Genomic DNA, 15,254 nt, shown 5'->3' on the forward strand with positions numbered 1-15,254 from the left:
CTTTTACAGAGTAATGATGTTCTGCAAACAGCTAGAGGAAAATCTCTATGAAAGTATCTCACTTCACCAAGTTCTCCAAATTTACATACTGTCTAGCTGTTCCTGACTGTAACCTATGAAGATTACAGATAGGGATTTGTTTTGGAGCACTACACTGAAACTAACGTTATTAAGCTACATTATTGTTCCCATTTGCAATGAGCAGTTCAGAACACTGCCCTAGTGAATCTCAGGATAGCATTTGTATTTTCTTTTATTACAACTCTTCACGTACCATTTTAGAGAGTGGAGTTGAACACAATCCTCAAGATCTTTCACTTCGTAAATTCTGAAAATTCACAGAGGTACCTTTTTTGAAACAGCTTAGGAAAAGCCAAGGCCCTCCTACAGGGAGGGGAAATTAACAACAACAACAAAAGCCTATAAGACAGTAAAAAATGTGACTTTTTTTCCTTTCATCTCAGATGCAAAAAGAAGGTTTCAGTCCTGTGACCCTTCATGTAGGACCTGTGAAAAATCTGCTGACATATGTACCTCATGTCCACAAGGTAAGAGACTTCAGCTCTTTTGGGTAGGTTTTGCAAGACACTGAAATATACTTTATCCTCCATTCTTCCAGGGAATATTTTCATCCATGGTCACTAGAATGTTCTTTGAAAGCTTAAAGCATAGGCAAGTAATCAGATAATCACCAGTTGAAGTCAGGCATGAGCTAGGAATTAAGCAAACGCCCTTGGCAATACAGGTTAAAACATTGTTACGTGGATGTTGTTCCTTTTCTTTCTTTTCAACCAGAAGTTGTAGGCATGATGCAGGAATTACTGAATTGCAATTTATTCAGGAAGATGTACTAGATAATCCTGATGGTTCCCTCTAATCTCAAACTTCAGTGAAGTTTGAGCAAACCACTTTGAGAAATGGCTTATAGACAGCTTCATTCATGTTTTTAAGCACCAAAAAGTTAAATTTTGAGAAAGTTTAAAGTTTCTTTTATAGCCAAGCAAGGCAGAAGACTTTTATTTCTAATTGGTGCCTTTCCCCACCTGGGTTTCTCTTTTGCCAGGAAAATTTCTTATCCATGATACCTGCGTTCCTGTGTGCCCCCAAAAAACTTTTGGCAGTGTTGCAAGTGGAAAGTGCGAGATGTGCATGGACGGCTGTGAGGTGTGCTCCGACCACTGGCACTGCCAGAAGTGTCAGGCTGGACAGGACCAGCCGCTCTTCCTCCACAAAGGGAGATGTTTACAGGAATGCCCTGAGTAAGTAACTCCTGTTGGATGACTGCTCCTTATTTTCTCTATTGTGCTCCTTCTCTTTAAAGATCCACCTTTTAAGGGAGATTTTATTGTAACCTAAGCTACCAGAAACTATCAGAAAGCAAAAGTCATTTTCAGCTGGCCTGAATAAACAGCTTTTTCTCTTGCCTAGAGAAATAGAGAAAAATCAAAAGTTGAACTGGACATGAAATCATATGACAGATGCTACAGCTCCCATTGTCTTCAACAGGACCATGGTGCTTCAGGATGGTTCTTTATGGCAACTGAAAATAAGCCTCTAGTCATTCTCACAGCTTTTTCCTTCCTCAAGTACAGAGAAGGGGTGTAGACCCAGAAAGTAGATGTATTACAGTCCTGGTATGGAAATACAGAATCACAGAATGTCAGAGATTGGAAGGGGTCTCGAAAGATCATGTAGTCCAATCCCCCCACCAGAGCAGGAACACCTAGGTGAGGTTACACAGGAAGGTGTCCAGATGGGTTTTGAATGTCTCCAGAGTAGGAGACTCCACAACCTCCCTGGGCAGCCTGTTCCAGTGCTCTGTCACCCTTACTGAAAAGAAGTTTCTTCTCAAATTTCAGTGGAACCTTTTGTGTTCCAGTTTGAAACCATTACCCCTTGTCCTACATTGGTTGTCACGGTGCTTAGTTATGTGTTTATCTTTGGCTTACTTTGGCTTACTTTTTCCTGTAATAAATGGAATTCAAAAGGAAAGATTCCCATTTGACTGTGATGGATATTAGATCAGGCACTTGAGTAAATCAGGTTCTCCTGTTTCTGTGTTTTTTTCATCAGCGTTCATCATACCTATAAATACGCATAAAATTTGTGCTATGCGGTATGAATATCTTGCTTGATTAACCTTTTTCTTTAGAAAAATGAGCAGCTCCTCATTTTCTTACGATCAGCACAAGTTCTGTGGCAGTACTTTCCTAACTTTGTCAAATAAGTCAATAATGGCCAGTGGAATAGATTCTGATCACCAAATGTCTCAATAAATGCAAAGTAATTGTACTAAAGCCTACTCTTGTCCAGAAACAACATTTAATATCAGAAATTGTGGCACACAAGCAAAGATAATGTTTTGGCATTGGTATGTTTGTTCTCAGTACTCATTCTCCACAGTTATTCCGCACAGGGTCAGTACAACAAAATTAAACATTTTAAAATAGTATGAGTCTTTTCAGATGTTATTAACTCCCATTTTTTCCAAATATATCAATAATGGCTTCCCAGATATCATTCAGCAAAGTCTGCCAGAGTTAAACTTTGGTTTCAGCCTTGGAGGCAAAGTTCTTGAGGCATAACTAGTCTCCACTGGAGCAGAGGATTACATGAGGAGTTTTTTAGGGTTTTTTTGAGTTTTGGGACATGCTGTAGAGGATTGAAAGGTTTGACATGCTGCACTGATAATTTCTGACAGAGGATTTTGAAAGGCTGGGCTAGCAGAGTACTCAAGACTGGAGCGAGAGAAGAAGACAGGTCTGTGAGAAATAGATGCAGGATCATGATGAAAGTTACGAGGAAAAAGGAGATGAGAATAGATGGCAGGCACAGCTATCTTATGTTTTCTTAAACCTTGCTCCTAGCACATCTCCTCAGCCTTTCTTTGGAAAGTTCATCTCCAAGAAGGAAAGCAAAAGCACGCCTCTACAGGGAAGAATGAGGTTGTTCGCGTGAAGTACATATTCTGGGACTACTTTCTATGTCAAGTTTCTGCCTTAGTTTTCATCAATGGTTTTATACATATGGATTTCAAATAATCTCAAAATGTGGACTTGCTTGTCCTTTAACCTTTTAAAATTTTGGTTTTGCGAGTGTAGGCAGATTGGATTGCACCCAGCTCCCCCACTTCTAACCCTCTTCTCTTGAAATATAGGTGCTATTTTTTTATATGTTTGCTTTATGACTAATAGTCCCAACCGTGGTTGCCTACAGTTCCTCTCACACCACGGATACCAGTAAAATATGCTCCCTCTTCACTGTCTCTAAATTATTGTCACTAAACACAGGTACTACTTAAGGATCCTGGTTTTAGTTTTTGTTTGTTTGCTTGTTAGTTTAATCCCAGCCCTACTTATTCTTCCCAGCCTTCACACTTCCAGAGTGTTTTCTTCTCTTTCTTTTCTTCTCTTGGGCCACTGAGGTTCTACTTCTCTGTTTCTCCCTGATATCACTGCTGAGAGTGAACTGTGCCAGACTGGAGGTTGCACCTTTCTTTTCCCAAACATCATAATTCTTCCTATCTTATGTAAGGGAGAAATCAATAAATGAGGAAGAAATAAAGCCCAACATCCCTTAAAGAAGGTACAAGAACAAAGGAAGGCCAGACTCCCTTCATAGCCCTAGCTATGCACATTTTCTGCTCACAGGCAGAGGGGATATAAGGGCAACAAATTGTGTGAGAAACCTGTTTGATTCAGTGAAATATTTGTGTTGGGAAAGTCTCATACACCCTCATAATTCTTATAGCCTGGCCTGTTTGATAACTACACAGTGACCAACCATTTACTTTGTGTCTATTTTCGTTCAACAGGGGATATTTTAATGATTCTGAGACTTGCAAGGAATGTAGTGGATCCTGTAAGACATGTACAGGAAGTGCAAGCAAATGCCTGTCCTGTAAAAGTCCTTTGCTTCTGGAGGACTGGGAATGTAAACCTGCCTGTTCAGAGAAGCATTTTGCCTCAGAAGGAATCTGCAAGCACTGCCCTGAAATGTGTCAGGAATGCATTCACCATCAAACATGCAAAGGTATTATGAAGAACTGGTCTTGACTTGGCTAAAATCCATCTGCATCTCTCTAGAGACAGACTGACAGAAACACAGATCTGAAAAGAAATTCCATAATGAGCAGAAGTTTAAGAAGGGACATACAGATCATTGCTAAGATAGAGGCTAAGCAATCACTGTTTTAATAATACTCAGTCTAAACCATGAATCATTCGCATTGCTTTGCCTGTTCGTGTTGTCCTTTGGAGAGTCTTACTAGTTTGATTCTATTTTGGACCTTGTCTATCCATTCCCAAGCACTTGCGTACCATATTTACCCCAATGTGAAATATAGAATGTTTCTTTCCTAGTTTTGTTGAACTTTACATCTCTTTATCACTGCTGTGAATGACTACTCGGGGTAGAGAACGGGATGTCTGTAATGAAACACATTAGGAAAGCCTCGGATATCCTGGTAAGACCAAACATCCCCACAAAAATTTCCAGGATAGTTAATATTGAGCAAGCCATTCTGGAAACTTAAATATGGATGAAATAAACCAAACCAGAACAAAACAAGCTATTACACCCAGTACTCATAACAAAATTAACAGCTGGATCCCAGCCCTATGCAAAGATAAACATTCAGGTTCATATATCCCAGCCATTCATATATCCCAGCCTCACATTAAAATGTGAGTCTCACATTTTAATAACAAAGCAAAAGAAACTTCATATGTGGACATCCCTGATTTTGCAGGAAGTTCATAATGCAGGTATAATATCTCAACAGAAGTCCACCTATATTCAGTGGCAGCATGGTGTGGTTAACATCAGCAAAGCTGAACAGATGACTTGGCTTCTCAGTCACTTGATGTAACACAGAAGATGTTGTGTGAGGGTCAGGACATTATGGGCAGTTTGGAGGGAAAGAATCAGAAAAGAAAGCCCTGCCTTCCCAAGCTGTCCCCTTACCTCCCGTGATGAGAAGGACCACAACATTTAAGGTTTCCCAGGATTTCTTCACACCTTCACTTACAGGTTGTAATCTGGGGCCTGTTTGCTCACCCATTGTTTGCTGCTCTCTGCAGAGTGCATGGACGAGTTCCTCCTGCACGAGGGGCAGTGTGTGCAGGACTGTCCCTCTCACTTCTATGCTGAGGACAAGCACTGCTTCCCCTGCCACACAGACTGCAAGGACTGCGACGGGCCAGACCCTGATGACTGCACAGAGTGTGCCAGCGATGGTTTTGTCCTCTACAAAGGCATGTGTTTTGAAGAGTGTCCTGAAGGGACTTACTATGAAGAAGCCACTGAAGACTGTCAAGGTTGGCAGCTGTTGTTTTCCCCACAATGGTACAGAGATACAAGTGTGTCTGGTTAAAGACTGTCCCAAAAGGGACTACATGTGCCAGCTAGTGTCGCTATCAGTGTCCTGGAGGCAGAGAAAATAGACAATGCCGAAAAATCACAAGGCATAGCTTAGAAGAGCAAAAATTGGAGAAAGCTGAGAGGGTGATAGTGAAGCTAGATATGTTTCACGTTGTGGGAAACCACTCTGGTAAAGTGCTGAGTATTGCTGTAGACAGTATGTTGAAAACTACTGCTCAGCAAAAGCAGTGCCAGTGCAAAAGGAAACCTAAGGAACTGTCTGTGTAAGACTGAAAATAGTAAAATATTTGACTATGCAGAAACAGAGCTATCACTCTGTTTCCCTCAGTTTCTCATCCTGAGATGACACCTGCTTCTTGCAAAATTAAAGCTGAAATAATAATCTGAAATGCAACAAGAAATGGTGATGTTCCTACTGTTTGTCCATTTCAGCATGCAATAGGACGTGTCGGACTTGTTCTTCTTCCACTGCCTGCCTTACTTGCAGAAATGGCCTGATGCTGGATGACGACTGGCACTGTGTGGCAGCTGGATCCTGCTCTTATACTGAGTACTACGTTGAGGAAACTCAGACCTGCAAGCCTTGTCATAAAAAATGCTTCCACTGCTCAGGACATACTGAACACCAGTGCCTTAGTTGTGCGAATAACCACTATCTTCTCAGTAAGTGTCTTGCTCCTGCCTCTAGATTTTATTCTAAACTGAAAGCATGAAACAGGCAAGTTTCTGTCATATTTATGAAATATCTAGGACTACTTCAGCCAATCTAAATATTGCAAAGTCGACCTGGCAAGTAGATAACTTGTGCAGAGATAATTGCTTTTGCAGAGCTACCTGGAAACTCTTCGCAAGACTGGGCTTGCCACTCAGTGGGGCCAAAGCAGGACTTCTAAGTAGCAACAAACTCCCCAGCTAAACAAACCTTGCATGTTTCTTTTACTTGGTATGTACTTATGAGAAATGCAATGCTTAAGAAGAGCTTTTAAAAAGTTGTTGATGGATCATTAGATCACTATCTAGTAGATGGCTGAGGTGCAAAGCTGCTTTTCAGACTTTGGAGCAACACGCTCAGCTACTTTGCATCATTGCAATTGGTGAACTCGATGGAAGTATGTAAATAAACACCCTGGAGTGGAGAAAGAATTGCAAGAAAGTATCATCTTTTTTCCAGTTGCAACCTCAGCAGCAAAACTGTAAAGACAATCTGTAACAGAAAATTAGTACAGAGTACTAATGAGTAATCACTGCTCCCTTAGCTTGATGCGCTTGCAGTTAGTTGCATCAGTTCTAACTTCTTATTCAAGATTCCTATTCTAATGATCCTCTGAAATCTCAGCGGAAAAGTGGGATGTACATGGTACATCTGGCAGCATTACAGGCATTTATTCCCCTAACATAAAGCAGCAGCCACAGAGGTAAAGACCAATGAATAGATGCCATTAAATCTCAGATTTACCATCAGATTTGCCATATACACAGAATGCAATGAGATAGATGCTTAGAGTAAAGCACAAGGAAAAGAGCAATGCAGATAGTTTCCTAGTTACTCTTTCTCTTTTTGTATATTCTGAAAGAAATCACAGCTGCTGTTCATTATTATGCATTATGCATTTATATTTCTCAGAGATAAAAAAGTCTGATCTGAAAAGCCTGCTCATGTACAGAAAATGCAGAAATGAGGACTAATGAACTCACAAGACTTAGAAGAAACAAAAAAAAAAAAAGAATCACTATATCCCAACAGTCTCTTTTCTTGTTCTGGTACATGCTCTAACAGCTCCTGTTAGAGAGTTTGCTCTAGCACAGGTGTATGAGATGTTTTACAACAGCAAATACTGAATATGTTGTGTTATTCTGTATGTTGCCTATGTAGATACAACCTGCGTTGAAACATGCCCAGATGGGTATTTCGCTGACAGCGATGAGCGACAATGTTTCCCGTGCCACAGCGCCTGTGTCGCTTGCACTGGGAGGCACAGCTCACAGTGCCTTTCCTGCAAACCGGGCTGGTACAGACAAGGAAAAGGATGCGTAAACCAGTGTCCAGCAGGGTAAGGTCCAAGACCTTTAGGTAAGGGCTACATCACAGGGAGAGGGCTGAGAAATTAGGTCACCCTGTCCTATTCTACTTCAGAGTGAAATAGGACAGAATTCTATTTTCAGGTGAAAAATTCTTATGATGCCCCAGTACAGAGGTGGTGGAAAACATCCCCTCACAGTAGGAAACTGTAAAACTGGTGCTCAAACTGGGACCAGCTTAAGGTAGTGTGGCCATTCTTATACTCCAAGGATGCTCTTAGGTTATGTTATTACAGAACAGTGTGAAGCAGAACAAATATACTAAGTTATCTATTAGTCAGCTTGAGCACAGGAAGCAGAGTAACCTCCCTCAGGCCCACTTGCAGCTTCCACTTAGTTTGAAGTTCAGATCAGGTTACCCTTGTTTTGCAATAAGTGAATGGTTATAATAAAAAAAAAAAACAAAAAACACAAAAAAAAACAACCACTAAAACACCTTTCAGCTGAGGACTCATAGTTCTAGATAGCAACTTCATTAATATGTGTCCATTTAATTTCATAATATTAATTCAGTGTGCCCTTGTGAATATGTCTCACAAATTCAAATCTGGGAATTGAACAGGTCCATTTCATCTTGCAGTACAGGAGGATCACATTGTTATAATCCTACTAAAATGGGAGTCTGTAATACCACATCTCAACAAAACCGCAGCACATCTTTTTCTCTGACAGCATAACCCAGGTGAACACTGTTTCTCTGCTGGTATCCTTTGGCTAAGCCTGTTTGTGCGCTGAAAGGAAATATGAAATTTCTATCTGACAGCAGGTCATCAGGAGCAGTGAGCAATTCAGTGCTCACCCAACATCTCCAGGATAGCTCTTTCAGAGCCAAAACAGAGTTAAGGTTTTCTGAGCCTTGCCTGTTTATCCACTTTGTGTCTGAATTCAGCCTAGATTTTAGACAGCCTTGCTTTATACACCCTCAGTTTACAAAGTCTTGCATTATAGCTGAATTCCAATGGCCAAGGGGAATTAAAGGAAATAGATTCTCTTTTCAGTGAGATTGCAAATGTTTACTGTGGTCACATCAATATCACTTTTATGCAGTGATGTAATCTCTGTAAAAGCTAAGGATGAAGGATGTTTTGGTTTTCCTGTCGCTGCTGGGCTTTATGCAAAGCCATGACTATCTGATCTGTTTCAGATATTTTGCACAAAACTCCACTGGATCATGTGAGAGATGCCACAAGGGCTGTAAGGAGTGTATGGGGCCTCAACCCACAGACTGCCTTTTCTGTGATACTTATTTCTACCTATTGCGCTCCAAGAACACATGCGTTAGCTCTTGTCCTGAGTACTATTACGAAAACAAGGAGAACAACATCTGTGAAAGATGCCACCCTTCCTGCCGAACGTGTGAAGGTAAAAAGCATATCCTCCACTTTGACCTAAGATGTGCCAGGGCAGGTTTAGGTTGGACATTAGGGAAAGGTTCTTCCCCCAGAGGGTGCTGGAGCACTGGAACAGGCTCCCCAGGGAGGTGTCACAGTCCCAAGCCTGACACTGTTCAAGAAGAGACTGGACAATGCCATAAGACACCTGCTGTGAATTGTGGGGTTGTCATATGCAGGGACAGGAGTTAGACTTGATGATCCTTGCGGTCCCCTTCCAACTCAGGACATTCCTTGATTCTATGATCTGCCAAGGACTATCAAAAGACGTGCCATCTCTATTATTATTATTATTATTATTATTATTATTATTATTATTATTATTATTATTATTATTTTACTGTCTGCTCCAAGAGTTGGAAACACTTCATGAAGAGGTGTACCACACACAGTGCTACCAACCTGACCATGACCTAAGTAGCTGCAGTGGGTGACACAGAACTCCTGGGGGCTGCTGGGCTCTCCATGGCCCCAAGCAACTTGCTGCGCTGGCTGCTGCATGCTGCCACCTTACTTTTAGAGCATTGACGATCAAGATCAAGATCAAATTCCTGCCAAGCTCCCCAGAGGGCTGCTTCAGCCACAGAGCTGCTCAGCAGGAGGGCTGGGAGCGAGTCTCAGCACGAGGTCACTGAGGCAAACAAAACGGCAAACAAAACGAAGTTTCCATCAGCCACATCAGCCAGGCCTCTTGCAAAGATGCTCATCAACTTTAAAAGAAAAAAAAAAAAGCATTGTTGATTACAGAGCTGGATCCCATTTTTTGCACACTGAATAATAATATTATAATAATATCTTACTCTTTGAGACTGTCCTACTACATGATACTGTGTGAAAGCCAAGGAACCTAAATCCAACCACACATCTTTAGAGTCTGCAAAGAGAAGAGTAGAAAATTAACAGAGGCACCAAAATGAAGCACAAGCCAGTCATTCTAAACAGCAAATCTGCAGGTGTTCTGAAATGCATCTGCATTGCTGACGTACAACCAATGTGTTGTGGTGTCTTTTGTTTCCCAAGAGCAGGAAGGCAAACCCTGCCCTGCTCAGTTACACAGTAAATTCACTGGGTTATAGAGGGTTGCTAACTTCACCTGTCATCTGCTCCTAACGTGAACTACTTGCATTTCCATTTCTTTCCTTTCAGATAGGGGCAGAAAATGCCTACTTGTAGGGAAATGGACAGGTGCATCTTAACACATAGGACAAACCCGTCACTTCAGTGTTTCACAGAAATATTGCATGTAGCATCTGCCTTCAAAAAGAGTCTCCAACACACGAAGTGCATATGATGCTCTGTTTGCACTTAGCAAACGATTCTTTTTCCTCTGCAACTAAATAATTCATTTTGCCATTCAAAAATAAATATGCCTTACTTCATTGTGGTTTGAAAAGGATTAGCTAGTAGGCCTAATAAGTGTTGATTTTGTGAGGAACATTTGGCCAAGTTTTTCCACAATTTTACGTCAGTGAGGTGACCCAATTGATTTTCCTGAATGTGTCAGAACTTGCCTGTACAACTGGTTCCCAAATCAGCTTTTCACAAATATCAAAACATGTAAGAAATATACGTTGTGGGCACATCAAACCTCAAGACTAGGGCCAAGCTCTTTCTAATACCAGCCTCCTCATGCTGGACTCCTCACTGCTGATTCTTGCTGTTGACAAATACTCTTTTCTTTGGTGGCACTGGTCAGTATAATCTTTAAAGAAGTTAGATGACAATTTTTCGTCTTGTAATAATGTTGTTTTATTTGCCTTTCTAGAGGAGGGAGCGTTCAGCTGCACATCTTGTGTATGGAGCTACAGTTTATTAGGTGGAATGTGCAACTCGGACTGTTTTGTAGGTGAATACAAAGTCCAGGAGACACCAGGACAAGAGGTACCTATTTGCAGGCATTTTCTCCTGTGACTTGTACACTGAATTTCAACTTCTGAACACAATACAAACAACAGAGAATGCTCTTCTCCAAATTTTCGAGGTTGCTTACAGTATGCTTACTTTCTTCTTCTCTTGGCAGAGGAAGCACTGTTTCTCTTTGTAGGGTTGTTTAGGCTAGAATAATCCTCTACCAGTAAATACAAAGGCACAACTTTGAAAGCAATGACATCAAAGCCATGTGAACAAAAACATCTATATAAGTAACAGAGTGGTTTTTTTCTTCCAGTATAACTGAGATTTCACTACGGATTTTTGCTGCTTTGCCTGTAAGAAATCACATCACATTCCTGATTGACAGGTTTGCTGGCAGAAAGCTCTAGTGGAGAGACAGGCTGAAGTTAGCAGAGCTGTATACTTAGTGGAGTGGGACCACAAATAGGTTTGGGTCTGTGCCACAAGTCTGGGCACTATGGCTTCCAGATTTCCACACCAACAGCCTTCCAAAGATGTTTATTCAAGAATATAGCAGCAAGACAAGCCAGCTGGCCTGAGATGCTGCATACCCTTGAGTCTATGGCCTGGAATATCCCCTTAGCAGCACTGCTCCATATCTGTGAGCCTGAGAAAAAAGCCTAAGAGCTGGGGTCTGAAAAACTGGACCTCCCACTATGACCCACACATCTTGCCAAGGTTCTTTGATTCAGGATAACCAGCCCCGCAGGTCTGACAGCAACTTTGGTGAAATGTTATTGGAATTTCCAGATCTTCACACTGGATATAGGGTCCTGGTACTGTGGCAGAAATATAGGAATTTTTTCCCATTCAATCAGGAACTGTGAACACTGGAAGCATTCCATTATCTGAGCTCAGAGCATTCTGCAAGGCAGATGCAATGACAAGAACCTCCAGCAGCCTTTGTACACAGAGGTTCCCAGGAGCCTATCTGGTATTTGAGAAACATATTTTAATCTAAGCTGTTTCTGTAAAACGGAATGAACGTGATCTAATAAAAATCTGGTTTGACAAAATTTCCAGCCAGCTTTATTCCTTATTTCTGCTCCTTCACAAGTTAAACCCAAGTTAGAAAGGAAATTCTTTCTTTCACCTGCCTTTTTTTCCAGAGTATTTCATGTTGCTTCTCTCATGTCAGTTACTTTTAATGATACTTTTGGGTACACTTCTTGAAGGACACTTTATCATCATTACTGACAAAGAACCACAGTTGTTCTAGCATGAGACTAGCAAAACTAAAACACACTTCCTGGCCAAGGAGCTTACAGTCTGCAAAAATTTGGCTTGCTGTCTAGCTAGGTGAGATCTCTAACTAAACTCCTACAGCAACTTCTCCCTACACTTGAGGGAACCTAGGAAACATGAACTAAATTTCAGTTTTTCCGCTCCCTACTGTATTTTGCCATTGACCCCTGTGGTTCCCAGATATGACCACCAAGACAGTGAATGACAGGACAGAAGTGCCAGGTCAGGTCAAAAGAATCCAAAAATGAAAGGTGCATTGCTTGTCTTCTGTGTCTGAAGGAGGACGAGCCCAAGTGTGAGAGATGTCACCCCTCGTGCACCGAGTGCAAGGGACCTGGACCTCTCAACTGCACGGTGTGCCCGGCCACCATGCAGCTCTACCTGGAGCAAAGCCGCTGCCTGCCCTGCTGCAGCGACTCCGACCCGGCAGCCACCCCCGAGTGCTGCGACTGCCATGAAACACAAGGTAGGACCATACTGAGGAGCGGTAAGGGTGCTGAGGGGCTTTATGGCTGACTAGGCCAGCATTTAAAAATCAAAAGGGGAATGGAGCAAAAAACATGCTGCTGAACTGCAGGCACACAGTGTGTTCCTACTGCTCCATCAGCAGAACAGGAAGGGCTTTACACAAATATAATGACAGCAATCACGACTGACAGAGGAGTCGTCACCTTCTTTCACTCACAGCCGTTTTGTTCAAGGGCCAGGCATTTCATAAATCAGGCGACTGGAAAGTGCTTGCTTTAATGGACAGCCACATGAATCATCACATTTTAAGCTCAGCATGTCATAATGCATCTGTGTGCCTACTTAGCTTTTCTGCTTCTTTCTGATTATCTTTAATTTAGTAAAGAAGCATAGCTATAGCTATCCCAGCAACCTTGCTTACATACTTACACCATCACAGATACAAGAACACAGCTGTGATACTGGAAGAGTATGGTTGAATGCATTTTAAAATGTAAGCAGGCCTAAACGTTGTACTGGGTCTTGTAAGAAAATTGACTCCCTGCCATACACACAAGCTCATTTAATTTATTTTTTTTTTTTAACTGCTGTTGTAGATGACTGTGTATTACGGACCACTCTACCACCCGAGAGCAAAAGCAAAACTACTTTCTTTATTATCACCTGCATTTTGCTTCTCCTTGTCATTGGAGCCATTGTATTCATCTGGAGAAAATCACGAGCCAAAGCCCAGGCTGTCAATAAAGGTGGGTATGAGAAGCTGACGAACCACTCCAAAACCTTTTCTTCCCATGTGAGCAACTACCATGAGAGTCACAGTTACCAAGAAGATCAAGTGATTGAGTACAGAGATCGAGATATTGAAGATGATGAAGAAGATGATATTGTATATATGGGCCAGGATGGCACAGTCTACCGCAAATTTAGGTATGGACTTTTGGAGGATGATGAGGAAGATGAGCTTGAATATGACGATGAAAGTTATTCATTTAGATAATTCTTCATTAATCTATGTATTTCCTGCTCTGTTGCTTTTGTTATAAAATTACACCAATTTAGCTAAGTATGTTTTGTTACTTCTCAGCAGCCTGAGCTCAAGAGGTTAGCTAACAGTTATTGCGAGAGCAGAATGGCTTCTAAAAACATTTTTTTCCTATAGCTTTTAAGTAGTACTCCAGATGTAGGCTGGTTGATTATTTCTCTGTCTATTTGTGTGGAAGTAAATCCTTTCTGAATATATATATATCTGTGTGCATTACAACTAATACAAACTCTGCTTCAAACACACATACTTACTGAGGACCTTGCCAATCACTACTAGGAATGTGCAGATATAAACAAGATGGGTGTATTTATCTACCTGATGTATGCCACTGGAATAGGGTGCCAGTAGTTTACTACTTTGTGATTGCAGTTACGCAGCAATTCATAAAAGAATAGGCAAGTTTGCTGACTTTACCCAGATTTTCTTCCTTGGTATCATCTGGTGCATCTGTGTTCCTCAAAGCGAACACATTCCTCCTTACAATCTTATAGCATACTTCTCCGTGAAATTGTGCATCTATGACACAATGTTTTAAGACTTCTGACTGTGACTCTACTCCAGGTAACTATATTGTATTCACAGTTTGTATGAAACATTTATTTATCAGTCTCTGATTAATCTTTATTGTGGTGTTTGTCAAATAATCTTTCATTGTACACATTCTGAGTTTACTGCTAAGGGAAATATGGTCTATAAGCACATCCACAAAATTAGGAATCTTTTTGTCTTTTTAACTAACTTCTCAAGCTATAAAGAAGTGATTTAAACACAGAACATTTATTCAAGCAGCTTTTCGTTTTCTGTTGTAAATGGCTCTGGCCGTTCAGGCAATTGCAAAGGGGATAATTAGCACTTATTTGCTAATGTAACTTAAAGGAACACAGCAATGTGATTTATTATTATTATTATTATTATTATTACAGAAATACAATTTATCATACTAAAGAAAAGGATGCTCTTCATGCCTTTTTGTTGTGAAAGAATAAACTATTTGCACAAAGCTGTCTTAAAAATGCTGTTGTCAAGTTTCATTCACTCTCATAGTTTTTTAGGTTTCCAGTAAGAATACACTCTAGAACTATAAATTAATTAATTAGATTTAGTGTCTACAAAGGAATTGTGTAACAATTAGTTATTGTTATGGATGAATGCTTCAGTGGAATTTTCTGAATTAAGTATTCCTAAAGACTCTACAATACTACCACCTGTAAGTTTAAAGTTTTATGGAGAGGTTTACTGTTTCCACTTTGAACTTCAACCTTTTAATCACTGCACCTTCAGTAAGACAGATAAATTAAAATTTATGCGGCTTCACAAAAGCCAAAACAAGGACTTATATTACCAAAAGCTACCTGGATAGCAATCACTTTGGAAAGATGCGTGTTAACTGTCACCTTAATTCAAGTTCTGCTCTGGTAAAGTTCTAAAACAAAAAGGAAGAGGGAAAGAGGAGGAAAAAATCAGTTTGAAAAGTCATATTGAAAGAGACTCTTATCCTGCTCTCCTAAACTTGTTTGAATTAACAATATGCTTTATTATTGTTCCTAATGGCTTGCAACACAACCATAAGAATTTGCTTTGACCTGAAATCTCTCCTCACATTTCAAAGGCTTAACCCTACCTATGCCTGAACAGGCTGAAACCAGCGTGATAAATCTAATGAGCAGTTTTGTTTATGGGCTCTAAGACTATATCACCATTTTACAGAAAGAGTTTCTTGCATTTAAAGTTGAATGGTAGAGAAAAAAATG

The 15,254-nt window shown here is 40.7% G+C and overlaps 1 protein-coding gene across 1 annotated transcript in view; it reads left to right on the plus strand.

Annotated features, from left to right (window-relative positions):
- Positions 1-14,523, plus strand: part of PCSK5 (proprotein convertase subtilisin/kexin type 5) — a 256,587-nt gene extending 242,064 nt beyond the window's left edge. The window contains exons 28-37 of the mRNA XM_065046018.1: positions 465-548; positions 1,064-1,259; positions 3,815-4,032; positions 5,082-5,318; positions 5,815-6,045; positions 7,256-7,433; positions 8,606-8,823; positions 10,618-10,733; positions 12,270-12,456; positions 13,055-14,523. Of these exons, the coding sequence (XP_064902090.1) occupies positions 465-548; positions 1,064-1,259; positions 3,815-4,032; positions 5,082-5,318; positions 5,815-6,045; positions 7,256-7,433; positions 8,606-8,823; positions 10,618-10,733; positions 12,270-12,456; positions 13,055-13,455 (2,066 nt within the window). The 3' untranslated portion in view covers positions 13,456-14,523. The remainder of the gene's footprint in view (positions 1-464; positions 549-1,063; positions 1,260-3,814; positions 4,033-5,081; positions 5,319-5,814; positions 6,046-7,255; positions 7,434-8,605; positions 8,824-10,617; positions 10,734-12,269; positions 12,457-13,054) is intronic.
- The last annotated feature ends 731 nt before the right edge of the window (positions 14,524-15,254 follow it).

This window comes from Columba livia, chromosome Z (assembly GCF_036013475.1).
Source record: "Columba livia isolate bColLiv1 breed racing homer chromosome Z, bColLiv1.pat.W.v2, whole genome shotgun sequence".
NCBI lineage: Eukaryota > Metazoa > Chordata > Aves > Columbiformes > Columbidae > Columba > Columba livia.